This window comes from Aethalodelphis obliquidens, unplaced genomic scaffold, assembly GCF_003676395.1.
Source record: "Aethalodelphis obliquidens isolate GAN/ISIS:26980383/991018 unplaced genomic scaffold, ASM367639v1 scaffold19, whole genome shotgun sequence".
NCBI classification, from domain to species: Eukaryota; Metazoa; Chordata; class Mammalia; order Artiodactyla; family Delphinidae; genus Aethalodelphis; species Aethalodelphis obliquidens.
This window is the reverse complement of record NW_020837963.1, coordinates 10,062,431-10,089,865: the sequence shown is the minus strand read 5'-3', so window position 1 is coordinate 10,089,865 and position 27,435 is coordinate 10,062,431. Positions and strand designations below refer to the sequence as shown.

The 27,435-nt window shown below is 37.9% G+C and overlaps 1 protein-coding gene across 1 annotated transcript in view; it reads left to right on the top strand.

Annotated features, from left to right (window-relative positions):
• Positions 1-27,435, top strand: part of MBD2 (methyl-CpG binding domain protein 2) — a 76,508-nt gene that overhangs the window by 6,944 nt on the left and 42,129 nt on the right. Inside the window, exon 2 of the mRNA XM_027118543.1 lies at positions 8,643-8,802. Coding sequence (XP_026974344.1) covers positions 8,643-8,802 — 160 coding nt within the window. The remainder of the gene's footprint in view (positions 1-8,642; positions 8,803-27,435) is intronic.

Genomic DNA, 27,435 nt, shown 5'->3' with positions numbered 1-27,435 from the left:
ACACATTTGCTGAGGAGCAAGCTATATAGATCTTCTTCATTTTAAAAGCTTTCACATAATTGGAAGAAATCACATTGTAACTTGCAGGCTAAATGCAGCTTATGAGATAGTTTTATATGGTTCCTGGGAAAAACTTTATATGTTTCTTTCAGAGTTAAGATATAGTTGAAATGTATCCTACAGACCAGTTTAAAAAAAAATCCCTTTAGTTGGAGAAAGGAAAAAAATACAATATTTATTAAATTCTTATTGCGTAATTGAAAGTTTAACTTGCTTTTAGTCTCTTTTCTTGATGATGCCTGATTAAAGCCTGAATCCAGAAATAAAAGACATAGGTGTGGTGGAAATTGTGCTCTGATAATTCTTTTCTCAACTGTACCATCACATCTTTTTGTGATGTGCTAGAGGGATTTCTGTTAGGTTGCAACATTGCCATCTGTCCTACATCCGATTTTTAGAGTTTGACATGCAAAGTCTCACCTGCCAGAACACGCATAATACCTGTCGTAGAGAAAATACATAGTTCAAAAGGAACTGATACACGTACATTCTAAAAATAATCTCCAACAGAAACTGATGTATGATTTTTTTCAAATTGCTTTTAAAATTTCATTTGTGAGATATAGAGTCACAATTTAAGTTTTCGTAATTTAACTTTAATTAGTGGAACAGAAGCAGATGATTTGTGAAGTTGATGATGACTTTTTTTGCTTTGTTTTTGTTTTACACTTTATAGTGGGACTAATAGAGATTCATAATGTTTAGCTTGTATTTGAGATTTGTTAGCCCAGCATGATGAATTAGAAATAAGTCATCAAGGGCTTCCCTGGTGGCGCAGTGGTTGAGAGTCTGCCTGCCGACACGGGTTCGTGCCCCGGTCCGGGAGGATCCCACATGCTGCAGGGCGGCTAGGCCCGTGAGCCATGGCCACTGAGCTTGCGTGCCCAGAGCCTGTGCTCCGCAACGGGAGAGGCCACAACATTGAGAGGCCCGCGTACCACCAAAAAAAAAAAAAAAAAGAAAGAAATAAGTCATCGACTCTTATTTCATGGATGTACTGTTTGACTTGATAGGTATTACTTGCAGCTCTTGTCTGTTGATCTTTTACTGTTGTTTGCCATTTCCACTAAGAAATAACTAGACAAATTGACAAATAAAGTTTTACTTAATTTTGTCAGAACTTCTAAAAACTAAAACTTCTCAAGGAAGTAGAAGTATGAAATAGGGTGAAATTTGAATAATATATGTGGATCTTATGATTTTGCCTTATCTTATTAGAGTATAAATTCAAACTCGTTTGTTTGGGAACTTGACTACATAGGCAGTGTGTAAATGCAAATGATAGTAAATATAATTTAAAATTAGATCTTAAAAATTGAACACTTAGCATTTGTCAGGAACAATTATTAGTGATTTACAAATGTGCGGAAGAAGAACATCATCCTCTTGTTGATTTCTGACTACTGTATCTTGGTATTCTTTTCCTCTTCTGTCTATACTGAAAGAATCCATAGATTAAAGCAAAAATGAATGTCCTTAGAATTCTTTTTAATGTGTATGCAGTGATGTATGCATCTCTTTAAAAAAGAAAGATCTTTCCTGGAGGCCCCTAGCAGAAGTGGGCAATATAATACAAAAGTGGATATATGAAATACACATTGCAACTTTTTATTGTTAGATGCTACAAAAGTCATAAATTTGCCATGTCATATTGCCATAGCAGTTTCTAAATGCTTTCTCTCCATTTCTGTACTTATTTGAAGACCTTGTTTGAAGTAAGTCTGTCTGTAAACTATACTTGCATAGCACTGGTTTAGAATAAAAATAGGGACTCTGAGTCAGAAGATTGGGACTTGAATCTTGCTTTACTATTTTAACTTGGACAGATTCTTAAACTTCTGTAAGCTTCCGATTTCTCAAGTGTAAATCGGGTAGGAATTCTACTTCATGGAATTTTGTGAGATTAAATGAAAATACATGTAAGGCATTCGGCGTGTAGTAGATGGTCAATAGATCAGTAAAATCTTTGTTCCTTTCTCTTCACTTAATTACCCAACATAAATAGACGCATGTGCTTGTTAATTATGTGAGGATTTGCAATATTTTGTTGTATTTTGAAATGTGTTTAGGGTAGAGCTTAGGTTATACACGTTCATCAGAGGTTTAAAAAATATTTCATTTTTTCCCTGATTATAAAAATAACCCATGCTCAGTGTGGAAAATTGGGAAAATAGAGAAGAGTACATAAAGAGAAATGACAATCCTTATATAGTTCTAAAGAGAATCACTGTTAATATTTTGACACATTGTCTTCCATTCTGTTTTCTGAATATATTTGTCTGTGCACACACATATACACACACCCCAACACATATGTGTATATGTTCTTTCATAGTTCTTTTCATACTGGAGGAATCCATAGATTAAAGCAAGGATGAATGAATTTAAAATTCTTTTTAACATGTGTGCAGTGATGTATGCATTTCTTTAAAAAGGCCTTTTCCAGAGACCCCTAGCCTCTTTTTAAGAAATATAGTTTGTTTTTTGGGTGTTCTTATCTATGTGTATGTTTTTTTATTATGGAAAAGTTCAAACATATGCAAAAACAAAAGTAGTTAGAAAAGTGTAATGAATTCCTCCTGTACTTGTCTACCAGTTTTAACAATTATTGACTCCTGGCCAGTCTCGTTTCATCAATATGCAGTCCCCTTCCCACCTCTCCCGTTATATTTTGAAATAATTTGCAGACATGCTTAATTTCTGACATTTCCATAGCAGTGTTCAGTCTCCAATTCAACCAAAATAACCAGTGTTTTTGCTTTTTCAGAAGGTGAGTGCTTGTGGCAGTGGGATGAGATTAGGTAGAATTCTATGTTCATTCATTTTTTATTTTTTAGTGGGTCACCCTGAATTTTTAACCATATTCGTAACCATGATATAGAGATAATAGAATTTGCTGCCAATAATATACTCTTTGCATATAATTTTTGTTAAATAAATGCTAGTTTATGGAATAAGGATGATTGGTACAGAATTTGAATTCTACTAAAGGTCTTTCATACCATTTAAAATTGTGTGGTGATTCCTTAAACATTTAAGTCGAGGGAAAAGGTGGAATGCTGTCCTATCTTATCAGTAGCCAAATTGTAAATACACTTTTTTTCTTGTTGATACTTTAAAAATAATTCTCCACCCCAGCCCCCACCCCAGCTGCTAAGGAAATTCTTTCATGCTCCAATTTACTTGCCCAAACTCTTCATATTTAAAAAAAACTAGTTTTCAGTTTTCATGGGGAAATAGCTTGCATACTTTAATGTTTATATTTTAAGAATTTTATTATAGAACATTTCAAACATATATACAAAGGTAGAATTATATAAAGAACTACCAAGTATCCGGTTCAACAGTTGACAGCCTTATTTCATCCATACCCACATCTACTACCCTGACTCAGCCTTCATTATTTTGAAGCACATTTGACGTCCTATCATTTCATTCATTAATAACTATACTTCAGTATGCTATTTGTGAAGATAAGATTTGAACTTGTAGAAGTTTTACAGCCATACGGAACTCAGTGTTTCAAACTAAAAGAGATGCCAACAGGCAGTTCATGATTATTTACATAATTCCTATTACTTTGTTCTGTTAAGGCTTTATGGAAGAGGTATAAGATGGATTAGTGTTTCTGGGCTCTTGGGGATTGCGGGTGGAGACACGCATGCTGGACCAAGTAAAATACATGGTTTGCATAGGGCTGAAGAGGGAAATCATTCAGCCTATTGATTCAGAATAGACTTGAATAAACCAATATGGCAGAAGTCACTGGGTAAGAGGAGTGGAAAATAGGGTTGAAAGGTTAAGAGAAGGCTAGATGACAGAGAATCCTAAATGCAGGGCTAAAATGTTTGGCTCCCTTTTGCTAATGGGTTGAAGTCTGTTGAAGGCATTTAAACTGGCACTTTGGTAATAGTGGTGTTTGAGGAAGAGCAGTCTGGCTAGTTTAGGATGCAAAGAGGCTAGCAAATAGAAAATCAGCCTATTGTGGTGATTGAGACTTGAGGTGATAAAGGTTTGGTTTAGGCAGTGGCAATGGAAATGGAAAGGAAGGATGGATTCAAAGGTGATTATGAAGGAACTGGATTTCGTAATTGATCAGAGATGGGAGATAGTAAGATAAGAGTAGATAAATTCTGCCTGGGACAAACTATAGAGGAGGGCTGAGGATGTTCATTTTAGGAAAGGCCTACATTTAAAGTTTGGGAGGAAAGGGGTTAAGGGGGACTGGGAGCTGACTTTTAGATGGATTTTCCTGTGTGTATGTCATGTAGTTTTGAAAAAATTGGTATATATTTCTTCGAATTAATTGGTTTGGCAGTTTTCTGATTGTACTAAGGTACAAAAAGATAATGTTAATTTCAGATTTTTAGTCTCAGCTAAAATTTGATTTCTGGAGACAATTGTTATTGAAAGGTAGAGAAATCTTTCAATACTTAACACTCTTGTAAGTAACAAGTAAACTTTAACACTTAGAGGGATAGAAAAAATAGAAAGTTGACATTTCTTTATTCCCAAACTTTTCCAGTGCTGTAGCTTCTGGAATTTTTATTATTCCCCACAAAGCACTTCCTGATGTTGTTGGAGAGCCATACACCTTAGAACTTACCCTTGAGACATAGACCTAACCATCTGCCGTCCACGATGCTCCTTCCTGCTGATAGGCCGGTCCATCTTCTTCCACTCTGGTTGTCACCACCCCCACAGTTCATCCTGTTAGAAACTGGTTTGAAGTTATACTTGTGTTTGCTCAGACCTCTGGTCTCCTCATAATGGCTTGACTGGACATCATGATTATCCATTTTACCAAAGTAACATGAAAAAATACGTTTGCTCTACTACTCATTTTCAGAGTGCAGTTTCACATGCAAGCAGCGGTCTTCAGAGAGTTAATTTTCATATCATAGACTGGCAGGGCATATTACAGTTGTCTAGCTCCAGTAATGCCGTTTACAGATGAGTTCATAGAGTGACATAATGGGAATACTACTAAGTTAAGGTGACCGTTATTTAAGTCTTTCTGGTATCTCAATAAAGTTTTTTCTTAGGTTTGAAAGTCAGATGCCAAATAAAATTTCTTTCCTTTTGATAATCTATAGTTAGAAACCTCTAAGGTAGAGTTAGGTTTAAAAAGTGCTTTAAATCAACTATACTTCAATTAAAAAAAAAAGTTGCTTTAAACAGCTTAATCAAAATGAAGGCAAGCAAAGACATAGTTCAAGTGATGAAATGTTCTAATATGAACCAGAAAAATGTAACTCATGCTTTTGATTTTCATTTAATAGTTACTTTTCTTCAGGGTATTTAGTGGGGAGGACAAGTTAAAGGTGAGATCACAGGTTGGCTCAGGATAGGCAGATCTAGGGGGCAGTTGGTAGGGAAATTTTTTGTGGTTGAAAGTGAAATATTAGTATTTCATTACCAGGATTACAAGTAATCGCTTTGGGCAGAGAAAACTGAAAGTGACTAATATCCTTCACTAGTCTACTAGAGTTTAAAAAAAAATAATTTCCCTGAGTTACAACTTGATGCTTTTAGAATAAAAGCTTAGTCACATTAAGGCCTGGTGTGTCTGAGACTGTTACCTAACAGCAGCCATCTTAGAAGGCAGACAGACGATAACTTGGTCACTTCAGTGACATACAGTTGTTTTGTCTATCTAGCACTGACTTCCTCGGCCACCACTTCCAGAGGCATTTTGCCGTTGTGCAGTGGTCCCTATGGACAGAATTTCTGCTTAACCATTCCCATGGGCCTTGCCTTTCTAATATGCTTGCCTTCATCTCCTGCAGAGGAAGGTCCCTGGTCTTAAAATCCCTTAGGGCAGCCAGGTTGGCTTTCCTTAAAGCACCAAGCACAAGCTATAGCAGTTACGGAGAAGAAAATGACTTGTAGCACGTTCTGAAGGCAACAGTGTGTATGACCAGTACTTGTAGCTGTGCATTACAGATGCTTGTATCTGTATATCAAGTGGTTTATCAGAATCTTATTTACCAGTAACTGGAATATCTGATTATAAGGACTATATGCCTATTTTAGCTTAATTAAAATTATTCGTAATTATATAAGGATATAATAACAGGGTACTCTTTACCAATTTTTCATTAACTTGGGTTTTTTAGTAATACTTTTTATGTAGTATAAGATTAACCATGAAAATATTTTCCAGTTCAGTTTTTAAATTCCAGACAATGTAAGTTTTATATAAGCATAGACTTTTCTGTTCCATTGTGTCTGCAAATGAAAACCATGTTCTTAACTATTCAACTGAGAGGTTTTTTTTTTTGCTCTCAGAAGTTACTTTGTTCAGTACTAGGCTGTATACGTTATGTTTGAGGGTTTTAATAAGGGACATCGTAATTTTTGGTTGTTTACTAATCAAGGGAATGTTTAGAATTGTAATGAAGTAGAATTGAGGGATAGTCGAATTATTTCTAAGTGGGCTTTCAGAATCACAGACAACTTCATAGATGCAGTGATATTTTAGCTGGGCTTGGAGGATTTAATAGTTTTTGTTTTGTTTTGTTTTGTTTTTTTTGCGGTATGCGGGCCTCTCACTGTTGTGGCCACTCCCGTTGCGGAGCATAGGCTCCGGATGCGCAGGCTCAGCGGCCATGGCTCACGGGCCCAGCCGCTCCACGGCATGTGGGATCTTCCCGGACAGGGGCCCGAACCCGTGTCCCCTGCATCAGCAGGCGGACTCTCAACCACTGTACCACCAGGGAAGCCCAGATTTAATAGTTTTATGATAGACAGGATATTGCTTATGCTCAACCTTCCACCTGGAAAGACATGGCTGGAAGTCAAAGGTACATGGCATATTTTGGTGATGTTGAGTTTAGAATGTGAGGTGTGTTCAAGGCTGGTGGGAAAAAGTCAGGAAAAAAAAAAAAACCTGAACAGATGGAAGGTTTTTGATGTTCTGTTAAGGAGGCAAAACTATTTTGTCAGCATTGGGGAGTCTCTGAACATTTAGAACTTGGTATTGGATGTGTGGGCTGAGGGATGGAGCATTGAACATTGTGTTTGGCCTCCTAGCTTGAAGAGTAGTTGCTAAGTAGACAATAATGCTACAGTAGAGGGCAACACAAGAAGATCAGGTTTGGGGGTGGAAGTTTGCAGTGAGCAGAAATGATTCAAGTTTTAAACAGTATTGAGGGTTACGTGCTATTTTATTTTGTGATACTGAGCATATTTGGAAATCTGGATTAGAATGGGAGTTGAGGTTTGTTTCTACATAATTCTATATTCTTTCCTCTGCTGTGTTCTGGTTGTTGTTTGCTTCTTTCTATTCTGTTACATTCTGGTCTTAACTGGTTGTTATCTTCATCTGTAGGCTGAATTCTATACCTTGAATTGTGTTTCAGGAATAGCTATGTCATGTGATTGTGGAAAAAGAATGTTGATACGATCTTCAGTTGTGTTGAAGGCTGTGGTGGCAGAATACCATGGAATTTGTGACAGACTGGGGTGTGTTGATTTGGACTTGACCCAGAGAGAAGTTTTGCTGTTCCAGGGAAACGTAAATTGCTTGGTTTTCCAGCCTTTTCTCTTTTGTCTTCCTGTTGAATTATTTTTCTTTTATTGTAGTCAGCTGGTGCAAGGTTAAGTTCTCAATATGACGTGTTGGCTTCTTTGAGAGGTATTTGAGAATTCTCACAATTCTCTTCTGGTGACATATCCCACTGCAGTTTATTCTAGCACATTTGGTTCAGAAAATTTATTAGATGAGACTTTGGGGTATTCTTCCTATAAAATTTTTCTTACATTTCAGTGCAATATGGGAAAAATTTTTTTAGGAAAGACTAGTTTAGTTTAGCCGTCTATATAATTACGGCACTTCTGTCATTTTCCAGCTTCGACAGTTTTTCTTACAGGAAATGAGTTATTCTTGATATCCTTCTCTCAGATAAAAGTTAGGCTAACAAAAGTCATGTCAGCATCACACAAACACATTTGCAAATGTTTGCCTTAGTTTTCTTTCAGTAACGTTAGGGAGCATTTAAATATTGTCAGAAATTCAACACATTTTTTTTTCTGTTGTGAATGTTATGAGTTCAAATCGGTAGCGCAAAGATTATATGGGTTCCAAGTGTTGTGTAAATGTGTTGTTAACAAGAGTTGTTGACTTTAGAACAATTTGTTTTGAAGTTCTTTGTGATTACTGTTGGCATTGTGTATGTGTAATACAGAAAAAAAGATTTCAAAAATCGGTTTGGAAAATTTGTAAGATTGAAGACGTTTGCAGTGTGCACATTGTGTTGTGCATGCTGTTTGGGTTGGGATTCTGTTAATGGTTGCCGGGTGAGTGACCAGTGGGATAATCGGTATTCACATCTGTTATGTGCTCCAGGGGTGTACCTAGTGGAGTATTATATTAGGTGACACATTATCTCTTTTTACAGGAGATAAAAAGTTCTAATTAAGTTCCTTTAAAACTTCTAATATTTCTTTGAAAAAAAATATGTAAAATCGTGATGTGATAGTAATTGGGAGCAGAAAAGAAGGCATGAAGAAAAGGGTTATGTAGTGATCTAGGGTAAATATTGTTGTCTTTTGTACAATTAATGTTATCTTTCTTCTAGTCCAAGTGGTAAGAAGTTCAGAAGCAAACCTCAGTTGGCAAGGTACCTGGGAAATACTGTTGACCTCAGCAGTTTTGACTTCAGAACTGGAAAGATGATGCCTAGTAAATTACAGAAGAACAAACAGAGACTGCGGAATGATCCTCTCAATCAAAATAAGGTTGGTTAATTTACTTATAGCAAATGAATGCTATTCCAGAAGCTCTCCCAAAAGTATCTTACATTGTACTACGTCACTGGAATTTTGGTTGCCTGAATGTCCCAGTTTTTTTTTCACCTCCCCCTCCAAAGCATTTTGACTTATATATCTGATTAATTTTCTGGTAGTTGGCTTACAGAGAGATAGCCTAAGTAAAATTGTGCACAGTTGAAAACAGCATTTCAGTATCTCTCTAGGCCAACATACATCACACTTTTGGCCCATTGGGACTATTTACAAAAGATTTCTTTGTTGATGTTAATTGTCTCCTTTATTCCCCCCCTTAAAATAGTTCCTGTTGCCCAAAAGGAGGCAAAATTTTATTGTGGCGCAAGTATCCTTACCTACCACATAGTTTATACTTACCTGTTAATTTTCAGGATTAGGATTTGAGAAAGAGCAGTTTTTATTTTGACTTTTTGATGATGTTGAGGATAGTGACCTTTAGGAATAATATTCTCATTCTAATACTGTGATTGGAGATTGTTCCATTAACTCTTATTTTTACTGAGTTGCTTAGTTGATGGTTTATTGTACAGGAATTTAAATGAGTAGCATTTGAATTCTGATGCTAATTTAATTGTATTAAAGCACCCACTATCTGTACAGAGAAAGCTCCCCACCTCCCCGCGGCCCCGAAACAACTAATCTTAGATAACCTTTTTTTTTTTTTCCAGTTTTTTTCCCTCTAAATTTCAGAGAAACACACGTATGTGTGTTGCCACCACCGTTGTCTCACACTGACCATGAAAATGGTGGAGGGAAAAGGAAGGGCTTTTCTTTCTAGGTATTTGGTCGATGTAGCCCTGTGTGCCCCTTGGGAGTGCCGCGTTCACTTGAGGAACTGGGGCGGCGTATGGAGTGGGGCGGGCATGGTTTGATGTAGTGGCTCTGCCTCTTAACAGCTCATGCAGTCATGGGCAACTTTATTAACCTCTGATGGCCTCAGATTTCTCATTTGTAAAATTTAGGTAATAAAATCTTTCCTTTAGTTGTTGTGAGGAGTAAACAGGAATTTATGTGAAATTACCTAGCAAGTTCCTTTCCTGTTCCCGTTGTACCTTCCTAGGCAGGGAGCTACCTCAGTGAACAGTGTTGCCTGGTGGCCAGTGTAGGAAACTTTTCTGACCTGAGCTCTCTTCCTCCTCACCTTTTACTTTTCCTGGAGAATATGGGATCTCTGCTTCATATCCCTCTTTTTTTTCAGAATTCAGCTTAACAGTTGTCTTTTTTTTTTTTTTTAAACAATAGTTTGATTTCCAAAAAAATGGTGTGGAGGTGAGAATGCACTGTTTCCTCACATACTGCGTTAGTTACCTGGCATGGTTTCCAAAGGGGCATCAGCAAGTACCATGTTTAGAGGCAGAGTGGGAAGGGAAGGCTGGAATTGCCTCCGTATCGCTTAACTATGGTGTTACTGTGGGTTGATGGTTCTGAAGGTGTTAAGGAGGGTATGAGGTAGTGGTAGGAGTCGGGGGGTGCTCAGGTTGGGACCTTGAGTGTGTCGAGGCGAAGCTGGGTGATTTCAGCTTAAGAAAGTCTTTATTCTGGGCTTATTTTGCTGCTTAGATGTACGGAGGAAAATCACTATTTATTTTTCTGAAACTGCCTTTTTAAAACTCTGAACAGTGCTGGATGTCTTTTGAAGGGGCTTAAATATTTATGAAATGAATGGAATGCTTTCAAACTACTCTGTTGTTACCAGAATCACAGTTAAGCTGCGCTAAGTGTAATATGAAGATATACTTCCTGGTAGTTATGATTCACTAAAAACCTAAAACTAATTCGTCTCTTTAGTTTGTATGCACCTTTCCGCTCTAGCTGCGCTGGACTGCTCATCATCCTGCACCGTGGCATGTGCTTTCAAGATTCTGCTTGCTCATGTGCTGTTTCCTCTGCTTGGAGTGTGCTTCCCCCTTCCCCTCCATCTGCTGGACTGCTCCTCATCCAAGGCCCAGCTCCACTGTCTCCGTCTCTGTGAAGCCCGCTCTGCACCCTCCAGGCAGAACCAGTCCTTCCTTCCATAATGCCTCCCTGGTGCTTGGCCGTTGTATTTGTGATTGCTTGTTGGCTTCAGCTAGAGTGTGAGCTCCGTGAGGGCAGGGTCCATGTCTTTTGTTTTGTTTTGGTATATTTAGTCCAAAGCCTAGCATACGGTAGGTACTTAATAAATGTTTGCTGAATGTTTGTGTATTATTCACCTCATTCCAGAAGTTTATAGTGGTCATAAATGTTTACTGAATAAATTAATATACCATGCATATTTTGGAAATGCCTTTTATTATCATTGTTTTCTGAAGCTCTCTGTCTGAATTTTGGGGGGCCTGATTTATTTTTGTATCTGATTTTATTTTAGTTGAGTAGACAGAAGATGGAGTTTTTCCTTTTTTTTTTTTTTCAAGTACGCTCTCTTTTGGAGTAACATCAACATGAAATATCTCTATAAAGTAGAAAACATGTTTGTGGGTAATTAATAATAACTATATTAGGTATTTTTTTAGAATAGTACAGTATAGAGAAAATTGAGAGATTTAAAGTGATAAACAGGAATCTGAAGTAGTGTTTTGCTATGTAGTTGTGAACCTGGCTGAAGTGCTTTATTAATTGTATTATTATTTCTTAGTATTCACTGGTTTGTTTTATTTTTTTAGATTCCACATGTAAATGATAACATACAGTATTTGTCTTTCTCTGTCTGACTTATTTCATTTAGCATAATACCCTCCAGATCCATCCATATTGTTGCAAATGGCAAAATTTCTTTCTTTTTTTATGGCTGAGTAGTATTCAGGGGGGTGTATGTGTGTGTGTATCTATGTGTATATCTTTATATATCACATCTTCTTTATCCATTCATCTGTTGATGGATGCTTAGGTTGCTTCCATATCTTGGCTATTGTAAATGCTGCTTGTGAACATTGGGGTGCATGTATCTTTTCAAATTAGTGCTTTCGTTCTCTTTGGCTGTATACCTAGGAGTGAAATTTTTTTAAAGACTCGTATCCTTAAAGAATTAGAAATGTAATGAACAAAATAAACTTTGAAACAGGCTAAATTGTTTATATTGACTGATTATAAACTGTGATATTAATGTATCTTTTATATCAAAGGGGAATTTACTGGGTGAATATCTTCAGGTATGTTTGGAAAAATATCTTTTGAAGATCTTTGCAAAATGGTTTTTAATTCTTTTAGGATTGGTGGGTACAATGGAGTGGACATTATCTTTCGATTGATACTTACTAAGGTTTTTGCAGTATCTATTCCCGTTTGTCTCAAACTCAGTCTTAACCTTACCCTGAAAATCTGTTGCATTATTGATCACATTGTACCTTATTGATTTTCTTGCCACTGCCTTGATTATTTCCAGCCACTACTTCCGTCTCTTCAGCTGATAAAGCAGAATTGAAATATCGAGTATGTTACTAAAGATATTCCGTTAGGTTAATGGAAAAAGACTACAGACAGATTTGGAAGTCATCAACCTAGAGCTGATATTTGAAGTCATGAGCAGCCTTCTCAGAGCTTACTCAGAGGGAGAAGTTGTAGAGTAGCACCATCAATAGCAATTTCTGTGATGATGGAGACGTTTTAGCCACCAGCCACATTTGGCTGCTGAGTACTTGAAATGTGGCTAGTGTGATTGAATAACTGAACTTTTAGGTTTTTTTTTTTTTGCGGTACGCGGGCCTCTCACTGCTGTGGCCTCTCCCGTTGCGGAGCACAGTCTCCGGACGCGCAGGCTCAGCGGCCATGGCTCACGGGCCCAGCTGCTCCGCGGCATGTGGGATCCTCCCGGACCGGGGCACGAACCTGTGTCCCCTGCACCGGCAGGCAGACTCTCAACCACTGCGCCACCAGGGAAGCCCTGAACTTTTAGTTTTATTTAAAGGTTAAGTAGCCATATGTGCCTAGGGCCTACCGTATTGGACTGCACAGTTCTAGAGCTATGCCTCTCGATACAACTTTTGCTTCGAAAGCTGCATATTGTCTAGGTATTTATGCAGGCTTTGCTTTTTCAAAGAGGAGATGTTTCAGTGTTTTAGAGATATGATCCTCAACATTTTCTGAAGGAAGTTAATTTCTTAAAAAGATACATTTCTTTAAGAATTAGAGAACAGTCTTAAGATTGGGTAAAGAAGAGTACGGTGTTTCTCAGCACAGGATATGTTTAAGGAACTTGAGCAGCTTGGTTTTCTTGCTAGGAATTTATTTTAATGTTTCAGATGTGTAAATATTAAACTGAATTCCTTGTGTTTCTAGCTCTTAACAATACTGAAATGTTTATGAATTAAATCTACAAAACTAATAAAATTCCAGTTCCCTAACATTAACGTGGATATATTTTACAGCTTGCTCACAATATGAATATGGTGTGGAACAAATTGTATTTTAGCCTGACTTGTCAACTCTGCTAATACCTTGGAAAGACTCAGTTCTTTCATCACATTTCACAAATTTGAAACATTCGGAAATAAAGAGCATTATGTTCTCTTGAAGGAATTAATTGTATAAGTCTGCTATTATTTTCTCATGAATTACCTTGGTTTATGGTAGTGTGCTATTGTGATTATAAACACAGCGTTGGATTCTGTATGGTTGTGTCCTAAGTACTTAATCAAACCATCTAGCAGGTGTTTGCTTTAATTATCTTCAACAAAATAATAACAAATTCTTGTAGAGAGCTAATGTATCTTGGGAGCAATATTGGTGCAAGTTGAGAAACTTAAGTGAGCTGGTGGTAATGGTGGAAGTCAGATGGGGTATTGGATAGGTGAATATCCAGTAGGTGTGATTTGGGAAAAGGGGAGACTGGAAGTAGGGAGAGCAGTTTGAGTTGTTTTAGTCCAGAAAAATAATGATGGCTTGAATTAATGCTGTATTAGGAGGTATGAAAAGGTGTGAGACTCAGTCAACAGAAATTAGTAGATATGAGTACCTGATGATTGTAGAGAGAGGGAATTGTTGATGCTAGCTACAATTCTGGCTTGAGTCACTTGGGACAGGGGTCAGTAGGAAGTAGGACAAGAAGAGCAGGTTTGGGGAGGGGGTTGGTGAGGAAGATTGAGTTAAAATACTTTTGTTTCTTGGACGTCTGAAAAGAAATTGTGGACCGCCAGGGTTTCCCAGGTCACACTTCGAGAACTCCTGTCATAGTGGTTTGCTAAAACATATTGAGATCGCCCAACATAGGGGCAAACAGAAAAGTATCTTGTCACACTGTAGGCAGTGAATAAATTAGTTGTGTGGGGAGTAAGAAGGAACTTCCAGAAAGGTAGTAGGAGAATGAAGAGAACGTGGTGTTATAAAAGCCTAGGAAAGATTTTTGGTTAGATGCCGTGGAGAGATCAAGGAGGATAAAGACTTTGTAGTATTCATTGGATTTTCAAATTAGAAGTCACCTTGTGACTTTGATATAACCAGCTTTTGAGGGATAGAAGGACCAGAAGTCATATTTAGAATGCCAGAAAGTTTCTGGGAAATGAGGTATTAGAAGCAAAAATGTAGCCTGCTGTTTTAAAAGTTTAAAAAAATTTTATTTGATATTATTATTTGATTAGGATTTGCACACATGGTAGAAAGGATATTCAGTGAGAAACATCTCTCTCCTCTTTCAGTCTCTCAAGCTCAGCCTCTTCCCTAGAGGAAACGGTTGTTAACCAGTTGGGTTGTTTTTGGTGTGTCCTTTCAGAGCTTCTGTGCATTTACAAGCATGTACGCGTATGTGCATTTCTGCATCTCCCCATAAAATGGTTAGACTACTCTTGTGAAGCTTGAATGAGAGGTAGAGGAAAGAGGACAATATTCAGAAGAGAATGCACCATCAAGGAACATTATTATTATTCTTATTTTTCCTGTAAAAGTTGAAAGAGGCCAACTTGGCAGGAACCAGTAGAGTTAGGGAGGTGTCTAATCTGAGAGTCCACGTTTCAGGATGCTCTTCAGGAACCTTTGTAATGTGTGTAATACTTTCTGTTATGAATTTTTAAAAATTAATTTATTTTTGACTGCGTTGGGTCTTTGTTGCTGCATGCATGTGGGCTTTCTCTAGTTGCAGTGAGTGGGGACTACTCTTTGTTGCGGTGCACAGGCTTCTCACTGCGGTGGCTTCTCTTGTTGCAGAGCGCGAGCTCTAGGCGTGCGGGCTTCAGTAGTTGTGGCTCACGGGCTCTAGAGCGCAGGCTCAGTAGTTGTGGTGCACGGGCTTAGTTGCTTCGTGGCATGTGGGACCTTCCCGGACCAGGGCTCGAACCCATGTCCCCTGCATTGGCAGGCAGATTCTTAACCACTCCGCCACCAGGGAAGCCCCTGTTATGAATTTTTTAAGGAAAAAGTCTATCTTCATCAACTTCTTAAAGGAGACTGTAGCCGAGAAAGTTGATAACTACTGTTTTACAGACAGGAAGAGGGAGCAAGGCTTTGGCAGAAGATGTTAAAAGACCAGCTCATTTGCTGTAGCTCAAATTAGGCATTTGTTTAACTGATTAGGAATTTTTCAGTTATTGAAGTAGCACCTTAGAGGGGTGATTTATTTCTGTCCTAGGGACCCCATTGTCAACCAGCACTAAAGGGCCCCGTGGTAGGATCAGTCTGATTACCAACTCCTGGTATTGTGGTAAGAAGTACCCCTTGGCTTCTACCTTCCTAGAATCTTTCCATCCAAACTGAAAACAGACCTCATTCCTTATATCAACATTCCTGGCCTATCGGGAAAGTAAAATCTTTCCCAAAGATGCTGGTGCTTTTTTCATCACTGTGTTAAGCCCTTGCTGAACAGAGTGTCTTTTGGTCTCTCTCTGTTGGATATAGTTGGGGGTGGAAGGAGGAGAGAGTAGATTACAGCTGATGAATCCAGCATTTCTAGGCCTTGAAGTCCTTACAGGGGATTACTGGCATCTCACTTAAGTGTGGGCCACTCTTGAGAACAGGTTTCTGTTAATTGGAAATGAAATTGACAGAAGCGGAAGTGAGGAGCAAGTAGCTGTTAACAGTAGCACAATGAGGAACGACGATGGCCTAGACACATGTGCTGATAGAAGTGAATAGACCCTAGTTCTGGTGTGAATATAGAATTGACAGAATTTACTAATGAATTGGTTGTGAAAGATGACAGAGAAGACTCAAAGTGTGAGCCCTTAGATTTTAGATAGATTGAGTGACTGGGTGGATTGGATTGCCATCTACTGAGATTGCCTTAGGAAAGAATTTATATGGGTGAATACAATAATTTCAACCTCGAATATGCAGAGTTTGAGATGCTTATTAAACATCCAAATGGACATGTCATGTCATGTGTGTATACTAATTGAGAGGTCTGAGCTGGAAAGTCATTAGCACGTAAGTAGTGTTCCAAGTAATGGGACTGGAGTTTATAGATAGGTAGATAGATAGATAGAAGGATCCAGAACAAAGCTCTGAGAAAGTCTGGTAATTAAAATTGGGTTAGAGTAGAAGGAATCAGCAAAGTGGATTGTGAAAGAATGGCTAGTAAGGTAGGAGAGACATAGAAGAGGAGAAGGTTTCAAAAAAGAGAGTGGTCTGTTACATTGATTGTTGCTGAAAGTTTGAATGGAGGAAGACAGAAATTTCCATTGAGTTTGGCAGCATGAAGGTTATTAATAACCTTGATAGCAGTAGTTTCAGTGGGAAGAGAAGCTAGATTGGATTGGGCTGAAGGTGAATGAGAGTTAAAATTGTCAGCATGGACAATTCTTTCAATAAATTTTCTTGGCTAGGAAGGAGAATCACTAGATAGTAGATGAAAGGGATGCTGATTTGGGTAATCTCCCATTTTATTGATTGTCAAAAGGATAAGAATGGGGTCTATAGCACAAGTGGAAAAACCACAGAGGGCAAGAAAGTTAAGCATATTTGCAGTGTAATAACAATGATGATGGACCATGGAATCTATACTGGGTAGGGAGGAATGTGAAAGAGGTTATGGAAGAGGAAGAAATATGATCAGTCAGTGGATGGGAAATATTGATGGGTTCAAGGAATGCAGAGAGTAAGTCCTCTGTGAGTTACAAGGATAGGAAGTAGAAATTGGAGAGTTGGACGCTTGATTGAGATATTGGAGATGGTGTAGTTACTAGTGTTGGGAAGCCTGTGCCTATAGTGTTAGGTGGGCGAGGTTGGGTGGACAAATAGGTCAGAGGACTCAGGATGTTGGGTGGAATATCCACATGGATAGTGAGGCCTTTAAGAATGACAAGAGTTGGGGTGGAGAGGAAAACGTGAAACAGAAACTAAAGTCTTTAGTGAATAAGGAGAAAGCAGGGACAAAGGGTAGACAGTAGTATAGTCAGATCCTATGAGCTTCAGAGGAGCTCCTGTTTTTGGAGGAGGAAAAATAGATGATTTGAGAAAGATGGGGAGAAAGGAGGCAATTACCACTTCCTGACCCTCAGATATGTAGTTGTAAGAGAAGAGAAAAAACTCTTTCTCTTTAAATTTGAAAGAACTTTAGGGGAGATAGGATCTTTGAGGGACAGCCAAGTTTCAGTAAGCCCAGCATCTTGAAAGAATGTTTAAAGAAAATATTGAGGGTATAGGAGAGCCTGCTGATCAGTCACTCAAGTGTACAGTGCAAGGACTGGGGGGGTAGGATGGGTAAGGTGGGGGGTTGGTTTTCAAACGTCAGATGGTTAAATCAATGTAATTGTTCATGACTGGAATTTTTAAGGTATGAAATGCAATAGGATAGAAAATAGTGTCCATCCCACTTAGTAAGGATAAGTATTTTAGGTGACTTTTGTGATACACACCCTTGTGTATACTAAGTCATGATGTAAAGTATATATTTCTACTCTTAGTTAAAGTCAAAAAAGTTTGAGAGCCATTGAACTATGACGTGGATGTACAGAATATTTTGGAGATGAGTACTGGGTGATGACCTATGATCTGGGGGACTTGGCTGTTTGGTTATTATGAAGATAGGATGTGGGGTGTGATGGGATTAATTTTGATAATTGCTAGAGCAGAGTATACAAACATTTGAAATATTATTGTCCTGACTTTTTAGAAAGGAGGTACATGTACCTCTGGCAGATAACTATTGTAAGTGAACTCAGAAGAACTTTCTTAGGCAGGTAGGACCTGTCTGGAACTCTGAGCCCCAAAAGAACAGGCTTTATTCCTGCCTTAGTTCCCAGCCTCCTACATGAGTGATCTGCTACAGGACTACTCAGCACAGTATGGGCTCCTTAAACACCTTTGCTTACCTCCCTAAGAGAGAATAGTTTTACCATTTGGGACAGGCTGAATTCTCACTAAACTTTTTAGGATTCAAGTTGATTAACTCTGTTTATCTCCAAGTTAATATTCTTCTTTTTTTTTGGCTGTGTTGGGTCTTCATTGCTGCGCGAGAGCTTTGTCTAGTTGCGGAGAGTGGGCTTCTCATTGTGGTGGCTTCTCTGGCTGTGGAGCACAGGCTCTAAGCGTGCGGGCCTCAGTAGTTGCAGCATGCAGGCTCAGTGGTTGTGGCTCATGGGCTCTAGAGCGCAGGCCCAGTAGTTGTGGCGCACAGGCTTAGTTACTCCGCAGCATGTGGGATGTTCCCGGACCAGGGATCGAACCCGTGTCCCTTGCATTGGCAGGCAGATTCTTAACCACTGTGCCACCAGGGAAGTCCTATTATTCTTACCAACTAAACTTACACCAACTTTGAGTTGGTGTAACAACCAAGAGATAACCTGTCTCATCTCTATAACTTACCTGTTGACATCCTGTTAACCCTGCACTTTGGCCCAAGGTTTTAATCTCCACACCAGTCTCCTTTATCTAGACCACTGCTAAATTTTAGGTTATTTTACTATACAGATGAGAAGTTGTTATGGCCAGTAAGTTATAGTGAGATGATCGAAGTTTTCAGATCCATAATGAAGAACATTTTTCCTAAACCGTGGCTCTCTAGGAGCAATATGGCATGCTTTCTGCCAATGTATAGTTTGTTTTGATGTCTTAATCTCATGTTGGCAGTCTGCTGAGTTATACGTTTTTTGTACTCTTTATTTCCCATTATTTCATGGTATAACATCACTATAATTGACAGTGACTTTGCCAAAAGCACCATCTGAGGATTTATTTTCCCACGGGATGTTTGTGTGGGACTGGCTGTGTATCTATAAGCATAACTTCATGTTAAATACTAATAAATGGAACAAGTCTGGGGATTATTTTACATTGGTAATCTTGAGGTATATAATACAGATGACTATGCTTAATAATTTTGACATGGATATCATAGACCATGTTGAGTTAATAATTTCCACTTAACGTAGTAGCGTGGGTACGTTTCAGGCTGACAATGAGTATTCAGGAGTAAGGGCTGCATAACACAAGACCTTACATGTAACAGACATTTTATGCATCATTTATTCCACAAAAAATCTTTAGCACATTCTGTGTGCTCAGACATTATTCCAGATTCTGGAAATATAGTAGAGGAAGCTTATGTGTTTGTGGAGCTTATTATTCTAGTGGTATGACAAACTAATACACAATTTAAGTATTAAATGCTACACAGTAAATTAAGTAAGAATGGTTGAGATTGACTAGGTGGCTATTTTAGGCTGAGTGATCAGGAAAGCTTTTTGGAGGGTGTGATTTTTGGCCAAGATCTGAATGAGAAGGAATCAGCTCTATAAAAACCAGAGGGAAGGGCTTCCCTGGTGGCGCAGTGGTTGAGAGTCCGCCTGCCGATGCAGGAGACGCGGGTTCGTGCCCCGGTCGGGGAAGAGCCCACATGCCGCGGAGTGGCTGGGCCCGTGAGCCATGGCCGCTGAGTCTGCGCGTCCGGAGCCTGTGCTCCGCAACAGGAGAGGCCACAACAGTGAGAGGCCCGCGTACCGCAAAAACAGAACAAAAGAAAACAAAAAATAAACCCCCGAGGGAAAAGTGTTCTAAGCAGAGGGAATAGCCAGTGCAAAATCCTCAAGGCCGGATACATTTAGCATATGAGGGGAGAAAGTAGGCCATGGTGGCTGGAGGTTAGTGAGTGGGAAAGGGGTACTTGGTGAGGTCAAGGAAGAAGACAAACCTAATGACAGGACTTGGGAGGCCACCATAAGGAGTGGTATGGAATGCTTATTGGTGGACTTTATGTAGGGAGCGATATGCTCTCTGGCTGCTGTGTGGAGAATATACTGTAGAGGTGTAGAAGTGGGAGCTGCGGGCCAGTTATAGCAGGAGGCTGTTTACCCAGGCTGGGATGATGATGCCTTGGACAGTGGTCGTTTAATGAATAAAGAAAGAGTAAGATGTAGCAAGAGACACTAGAACTACAGTTGACCTTTGAAAAACACATTTGAACTGCATGCATCCACTTATATGCAGATTTTTTCCCATAGTAAATACTGCAGTACTGCACGATCAGCAGTTGGTTGAATCCGTGGGTGCAGGACCATGGATCCAGAGGGCTGACTATAAGTTATATGCCAATTTTCATTTGTGCAGAGGGTTGACGCCTAAACTCCCGCGTCGTTCAAAGGTCAACTGTATTTAGTATTCCAGAGAACTTCTGATTTTCTCATATGCAGAAATATCCTTAATAAATAAATAAAGGATATTTATCTTTAGCTGATGAATGAAGATAATGAACAAGTTATTAACAACTAACAGCACTGGTCCATGTTTTGGCTGATTTGAGGTAGGTATTTAGGTATGGATTGTATAAAGATTGCTAGGAAGCAGAAAGTGAACAGAAGAACTTTAGCCATGTTAGCAATAGACTTGCTGATGAGAGTATACTGTTCAGTATGAGAGCAGGTTTAGCATGTTATAAGTTAGTACCTCAAAGGTATCAAAGTACAATAGACCTTTTGGGAGGGTCTGGCTTGGCCTTTGTGCTAATAGTGAAGGTAGACTTGGGGACATAGGTGCCCATGGTATGGTTTTGTCAAGATTTATTTTGGATGCTTGGTTTTCTGTCAACAATTGAGTGAATTTCACCAGGTTTTATAGGTCTTGAAGAGTTAGCTGACTTTGTAGACGCTAGGTCAGCGAGAGAATGAAGCCCTACAGAAAACGATTTGGGTGACTGTTTCCATAATTCTAGGGATGTGTACTCAGCTAGTGCCAACACAGATGTAAAGGAGATAATGAATTCCATGCAGTTGATGCCTTAGTTTGAGTAGAGCTGTTCTGGTTGAAACTCATTAATCTTTTGCCATCTGTCCTTGAATGACCCCATATTAACTAAAGCTCCAAGAAGTTATTTTTTCAAACAAAACTCTTCAAAACTTGATTTCAATGATGAATTTCAAACCTCCACTTCTTCAATTAACTACAAGTATATGTCCTTTTTTAATGAGCTCAAAGTATAGTACGCCCATTTCATTATTTTTTTTAATATTCCGTTGATCTCCTTAAAAAGGTAATATCTTATTCCTCATTTAGGATATTACATGAAGTGGATTTTCAGTACAAAATCATAGATCCCAGGTATATTTTTCTTTACTTTTTGCAGAAACCTATGAAGCTTGCACAACCTTCTGCATCTACTAAAACCCACTGAGTTGTATACTTTAAAATGGTGAATTTTATGGTGTGTGAATTATATAAAAAACTGAAGGATTGTAAAGCACTTTGTAAAGCTTTTGATTTTTGTGGAAACGCATTAGCTGTTGGCTACTGTGCATATTCTGGAGAAAGTCCGAAATTACATTTTGAGGATAATCTTGTTTCGACCTGAAGATACCACTCAGGCTCCTCTGTGTGTGAAGCAGCAGATGGCTTCCCTTATGGGAAAGCTTAATAGGTCAAGTTTCTAAATTTTAGTAGCATGTTCAATAACATGTTAGTGCTGATAATAAAAATAGCTCCTATTTCTTCAGAATTCATGTGCCAACATGACTATAAACTCTACACGTATTTTGTTAATTGTCATCTTATCTCTACCCTGAGAATGTAAGCTCTGAGGGATTTTGGTGTTTTGTGAGTGATACTATACCCAGCGTACGGTCAGTACCTGGCAGATGGTAGGCACTCAGTGTTTGTTCAGTGACTGAATGAAAGCTGCATGAGCTTTCATTATCATACATGAATTATCTTGTTTGATCTTTATAAGAATCTTATGAATAGTTATTGTATTTACCCTCATTTACAGATGAGGAAAGTGACCTTAGAAAAATAAAGTCTTTGCTTCTCAAATTGGGGCATGAATATCTCTTGGGGATATGCAGAGCCACAGAATTAAAATGATACTTAAATTATCAGTTTTCTTTTTTTCCTTTTGTGTTTGTTGTTGCTTTTTTAAATTGAAGTATAGTTGCTGTACAATATTATATGTTACAGGTGTATAATATATGATTCACAGTTTTTGAAGGTTACTCTATTTATAGCCATTATAAAATATTGGCTATATTCGCCATGTTGTACAGTATATCCTTGTAGCTTATTTTATACCTAAGAGTTTGTACCTCTTAGTCCCCTACCCCTATATTGCCCCTCCCCCTTCCCTCTCCCCACTGGTAACCACTAGTTTGTTCTCTGTATCCGTGAGTCTGCTTCTTTCTTGTTATATTCACTAGTTTGTTGTATTTTTTAGATTCCACATACAAGTGATATCATACAGTATTTGTCTTTCTCTGTCTGACTTATTTCACATAGCATAATGCCCTCCAAGTCCATCCATGTTGCTGCACATGGCAAAATTTCATTCTTTTATGGCTGAGTAGTATTCCATTGGAGGTGTCCAGTTTTGTTGAAGCATTTTGGGTAGGAGAGCAACATTTTTACATTAAAACAAACATGGCTAATTTCTAAAATAAAATGCAAAATTTGCATGCATTTTAAAGATAAAATGAATCCCCTAGGCGCTTGTTATAGAATATGTGCAGTTCTGAACTATCATACTGTTTCAAAGCTAGGCTGAGGAAAGTGGTATTTTTAAGTTCCTGCTGTTCAAACTATGCTATGTGGAGGCTTAACATGGTATACACAGCATGGGTGGTTTTAAAGGAATTATTTCTGTATCCTTAGGTTCTGAGAATGTACCTGAGATAGAGGTACAGGTTCTTTTTTCCCCAGTTCCTCTTCCATAGTCAACTCTCTCCCATTTTATAGAAGAGTATATAATACTCTTCTCGCTTGTGTGCAGTTTTACCATGGTATAAAATGTTTGACCTCCAGTAAAGGGACAATTTGAAATATTGGTGTTGATACTGAGAAAATGAATGACTTGGTAATTGTCAAATCTTTCTACTAGTACAGTTCTTTGCCCACAATAAAATTTACAGAGGACTTAATGTAGATGTCAATTATTGAAATTTTTGATCGTTTGCTATGTGATATTTTGACATATAACTCAAAAGAAGTCCAAAAAATTGACAGACAGACTAAAACTATTCATTTATGTGAACAAGGTTTCTTAGTGTTATGTCTATCAAAAAATGAAGAATAGGAATAGAATCGGTATTAAATCTTATTCTGTTCTAGCAATTGGGACTACTCATCTAAGGCTATGGAGTTAATTTTTAAATAAATTATTTTCATGTATAGTTTTTATCTCTTATATTTAATAATTATTTATTAAAATGTATAATTTACTGTTTTTGGTCAGTTATATACTAATAATTGTAATAAACCAGAAAAAAAATTTTTTTATCGCTAAGAACTTTAAGGTCACAGAAAGTTAAAAAAATAACTTTATGATGTATAAATGATTAATTAAAGGTTTTCAAGTTTAAAATGAATAATTCTGGGAATGGAATTGTTCAAAGGGAAAAAGGAGTATAATAAATGTATTACTACTGAAGATTTTGTTTATGTATACATGGCTGATGGCGGGTATATTTAGATTCTGTTAGCTGCATTTTAACATGATGTAACAGTTTATTATTAAAGTGTCAGTATTTAAAATACCTTAGCTCATCCTCCCCAACTCTTTTTTTTAATTTAATTTTATTTATTTTTTTATACAGCAGGTTCTTATTAGTCATCTACTTTATACATATTAGTGTATACATGTCAATCCCAATCTCCCAATTCATCCCCCACCCCCGCTCCCCAACTCTTTACATTAAAAATGTGAAATACTTCAAAATGTAGGTGGGGTATATATATTTGCAAAAAATTTTTAAGGGTAGGAATGAAACAGTATTTGAAAACGACCGGTTTACGAAACATGCTCTGCATCACCTCTTTAGTTATCCTCTCTTCTACCCTTAATCACGTTAGATCACTGAAAGTTTACACAGTAATCCGAACACTCTGGTTTAGTCCTTTTCAGAATCATCTTCACTGAGTTGTCCTTTAAATATGTTCTTGGCTTTTATGGAAGGTCACTGGAGAAAGAAAAAGCATTTGAAATCTGCTAAATATTTGTTGTGATGTTAAGTGTCTTTAATTTTTTTTCTAGGTTTAATACCAGGACAGCTTTTGTTTTCCTCATTAATTGGTATGCTTCCTCCCTTCTGAGTGTGATATCTATGTAATTTAATATTTCTTTTTTTCATCCACACCCCTAGAAAGTTCAGATCCACATTTGATGCTCAGCTCTAGTATCAATCACTGTTAACCTTTTCAAAAGGAAATTTGTTTTCTCCTTGATTTTTAAAAATTAATTTTAAAATTAATTTTTATTGCGTATTTGTCCTTTGTGAGTTTTAAGAGCCATCTCAGATATTTATTGGAAAGAGATTAAGTAAAAATTAAAAAATTTTTTTAAAACATTTATTTTTGTATTCATCCCAGAGGGATAGAATGAACCCTCAACAATTATTTCAGTTATTTGAATACTTCCAGCTTAATATACACATTATTATAAAATACATTAAATTTTGATTTGAGTGCTACCCTGTATACTGAGAAGATTTATCAAAGGTTGGAAACTTTATTAGAATATGTGTGTTTGTCAAATTAGGTTGTTTCTTTTTTTGCGGCACGCGGGCCTCTCACTGTTGTGGCCTCTCCCGTTGCGGAGCACAGGCTCCGGATGCGCAGGCTCAGTGGCCATGGCTCATGGGCCTACCCGCCCCGCGGCATGTGGGATCTTCCCGGACCGGGGCGCGAACCTGTGTCCCCTGCATCGGCAGGCAGACTGTCAACCACTGCGCCACCAGGGAAGCCCTGTCGGTTTAGTTTTATGATATAAGGAACTTCTATTTTACTTTTTCTTGTATTGAAAGGGAAGATTTCAAATACATGAATAGCTTTAACTTGTCCCATAAAAGAAGTGTTGGCTTTATAACTCCTAAGTTCATGGCAGATTGGTAGTTATTTAGAAAAACTCAGACAACAACTGGGCGTGAATTAACAGTGACTCTTTGACAGTCCTCAGGGGAGAATGGTAATAAAATTTACTGTTTTTGTGACAGTTTCTGGGAAAACCAGTTCGTCCAGCTTCTCAGATTATTCTACACGATACTGCTGTAGAATACAAAATTGATTAGTAAAAAATTCTTTCTGCCTTCAGAGCTTTCAGGCCAGTTTAAAAGAGAAAAAATAATAGAAACCAAAATAAGATAAAAGAAGAGCAAGGCAGCACACTCTTGAATAATCTCATTCCATGCCACTGGGAAATGAATTGTCTCATTGTCAGACAATGGAAGTTAATGGTGTATTTTGAATACTTTTAGCCAGTAAATAAATTTTTATTAATTGTACCACAAACATAAGTTAATGAAAAAAATATCAATCTAACCATTGTAGCACAGGTCGTTTTACATGTTCCATGCTTCCTTCCAGTCTGTGTGGATTCAGGATTTTATAGTTTTAAATAGTTTAGGCTAGTCTGTGCTTCCTCCAGTCATTCTTTGTAACAATGAGAATCTCACAGGCTCGACTGTGTTTGCTCATACAAACAGTTGTTATATACTTCTTTGTCTACTGATGCCATCTTCATTATAATACCAGCAGAGTTTATTGTTCTTTATTAAAGAACAAAAACATTAAAAACCAAACAAGATATTGTTTAGTGGAAGATACTAATTATAACTAATCAGTGACAGGATAAGTTCTTCATAAGCATTTATGTGTTAAACTTCTTTAGGATTGAATATTGACTATGTTATAGGTTGGATGGCTTCACTTAGGACCTCAGGATGCTCTAGATGTCATAAATCAGAGGGATCCAAACCGGTGCATCACAGAATTACTAGGAGAGCTTTAAAAAATACACATTTCTGGGCCTCACACTTTTCAGAGATGGCATCCTAAGTGGTTATTTTGCAGCCTGTTGGTCAAATTTCCACACCTCTAAGTTTTTTGGAAAACCATAAAGATAAGTGAAATGCCTGAGAAATAATATTAAAAGTTATTAAAGATGAATATGTCTCTTAAAGGTAAGCACACACATGGGGAGAAAATTGAGTGCAAGAAATGACAAGCATGCCCAGTAGGTACAGAAGATCAGTGTGTGTGTGTGTGTGTGTGTGTGTGTTTGGGGCTGGGGGTAGAGGTATATTTAATAGTGAGTCCAAATAATACTGTAATTGTAATAATGATCAGATTAATCTATTGTGATCCTTACCTTTCTAGTCATCCTGATATTCTTTAAGCAGAGATCACAAACTCAGTACCTGTAGGGCTCAGACAGCTTTGCAAATGTAAATTGAAGACTTTTGCAAAAGAACAAAACTTGACACCTCTAGTGGCAGCCATTGCTAATCAATAATGGCCTGCTTTGGCCACATCAGTCCAGTATTTCTAGATCTTTGAGTTTTTAAGAGAAGCTAGAATTCTGCATTTTCTTCTCTTTTTTTTTTTTTTTTACATCTTTATTGGAGTATAATTGCTTTACAAGGGTGTGTTAGTTTCTGCTTTATAACAAAGTGAATCAGTCATACATATACATATGTTCCCATATCTCTTCCCTCTTGCGTCTCCCTCCCTCCCACCCCTCTAGGTGGTCACAAAGCACCAAGCTGATCTCCTTGTGCTATGCGGCTGCTTCCCACTAGCTATATGTTTTACGTTTGGTAGTGTATATATGTCCATGCCACTCTCACTTTGTCACAGCTTACCCTTCCCCGTCCCCATATCCTCAAGTCCATTCTCTAGTAGGTCTGTGTCTTTATTCCTGTCTTACCCCTAGGTTCTTCATGACATTTTTTTTTTCTTAAATTCCATATATATGTGTTAGCATACGGTATTTGTTTTTCTCTTTCTGACTTACTTCACTCTGTATGACAGACTCTAGGTCCATCCACCTCATTACAAATAGCTCAATTTCGTTTCTTTCTATGGCTGAGTAATATTCCATTGTATATATGTGCCACATCTTCTTTATCCATTCATCCGATGATGGACACTTGGGTTGTTTCCATCTCCTGGCTATTGTAAATAGAGCTGCAGTGAACATTTTGGTACATGACTCTTTTTGAATTATGGTTTTCTCTGGGTATATGCCCAGTAGTGGGATTGCTGGGTCATACGGTAGTTCTATTTGTAGTTTTTTAAGGAACCTCCATATTGTTCTCCATAGTGGCTGTACCAATTCACATTCCCACCAGCAGTGCAAGAGTGTTCCCTTTTCTCCACACCGTCTCCAGCATTTATTGTTTCTAGATTTTTTGATACTGGCCATTCTGACTGGTGTGAGATGATATCTCATTGTAGTTTTTTTTTTTTTTTTTTTTTTTTTTTTTTTTG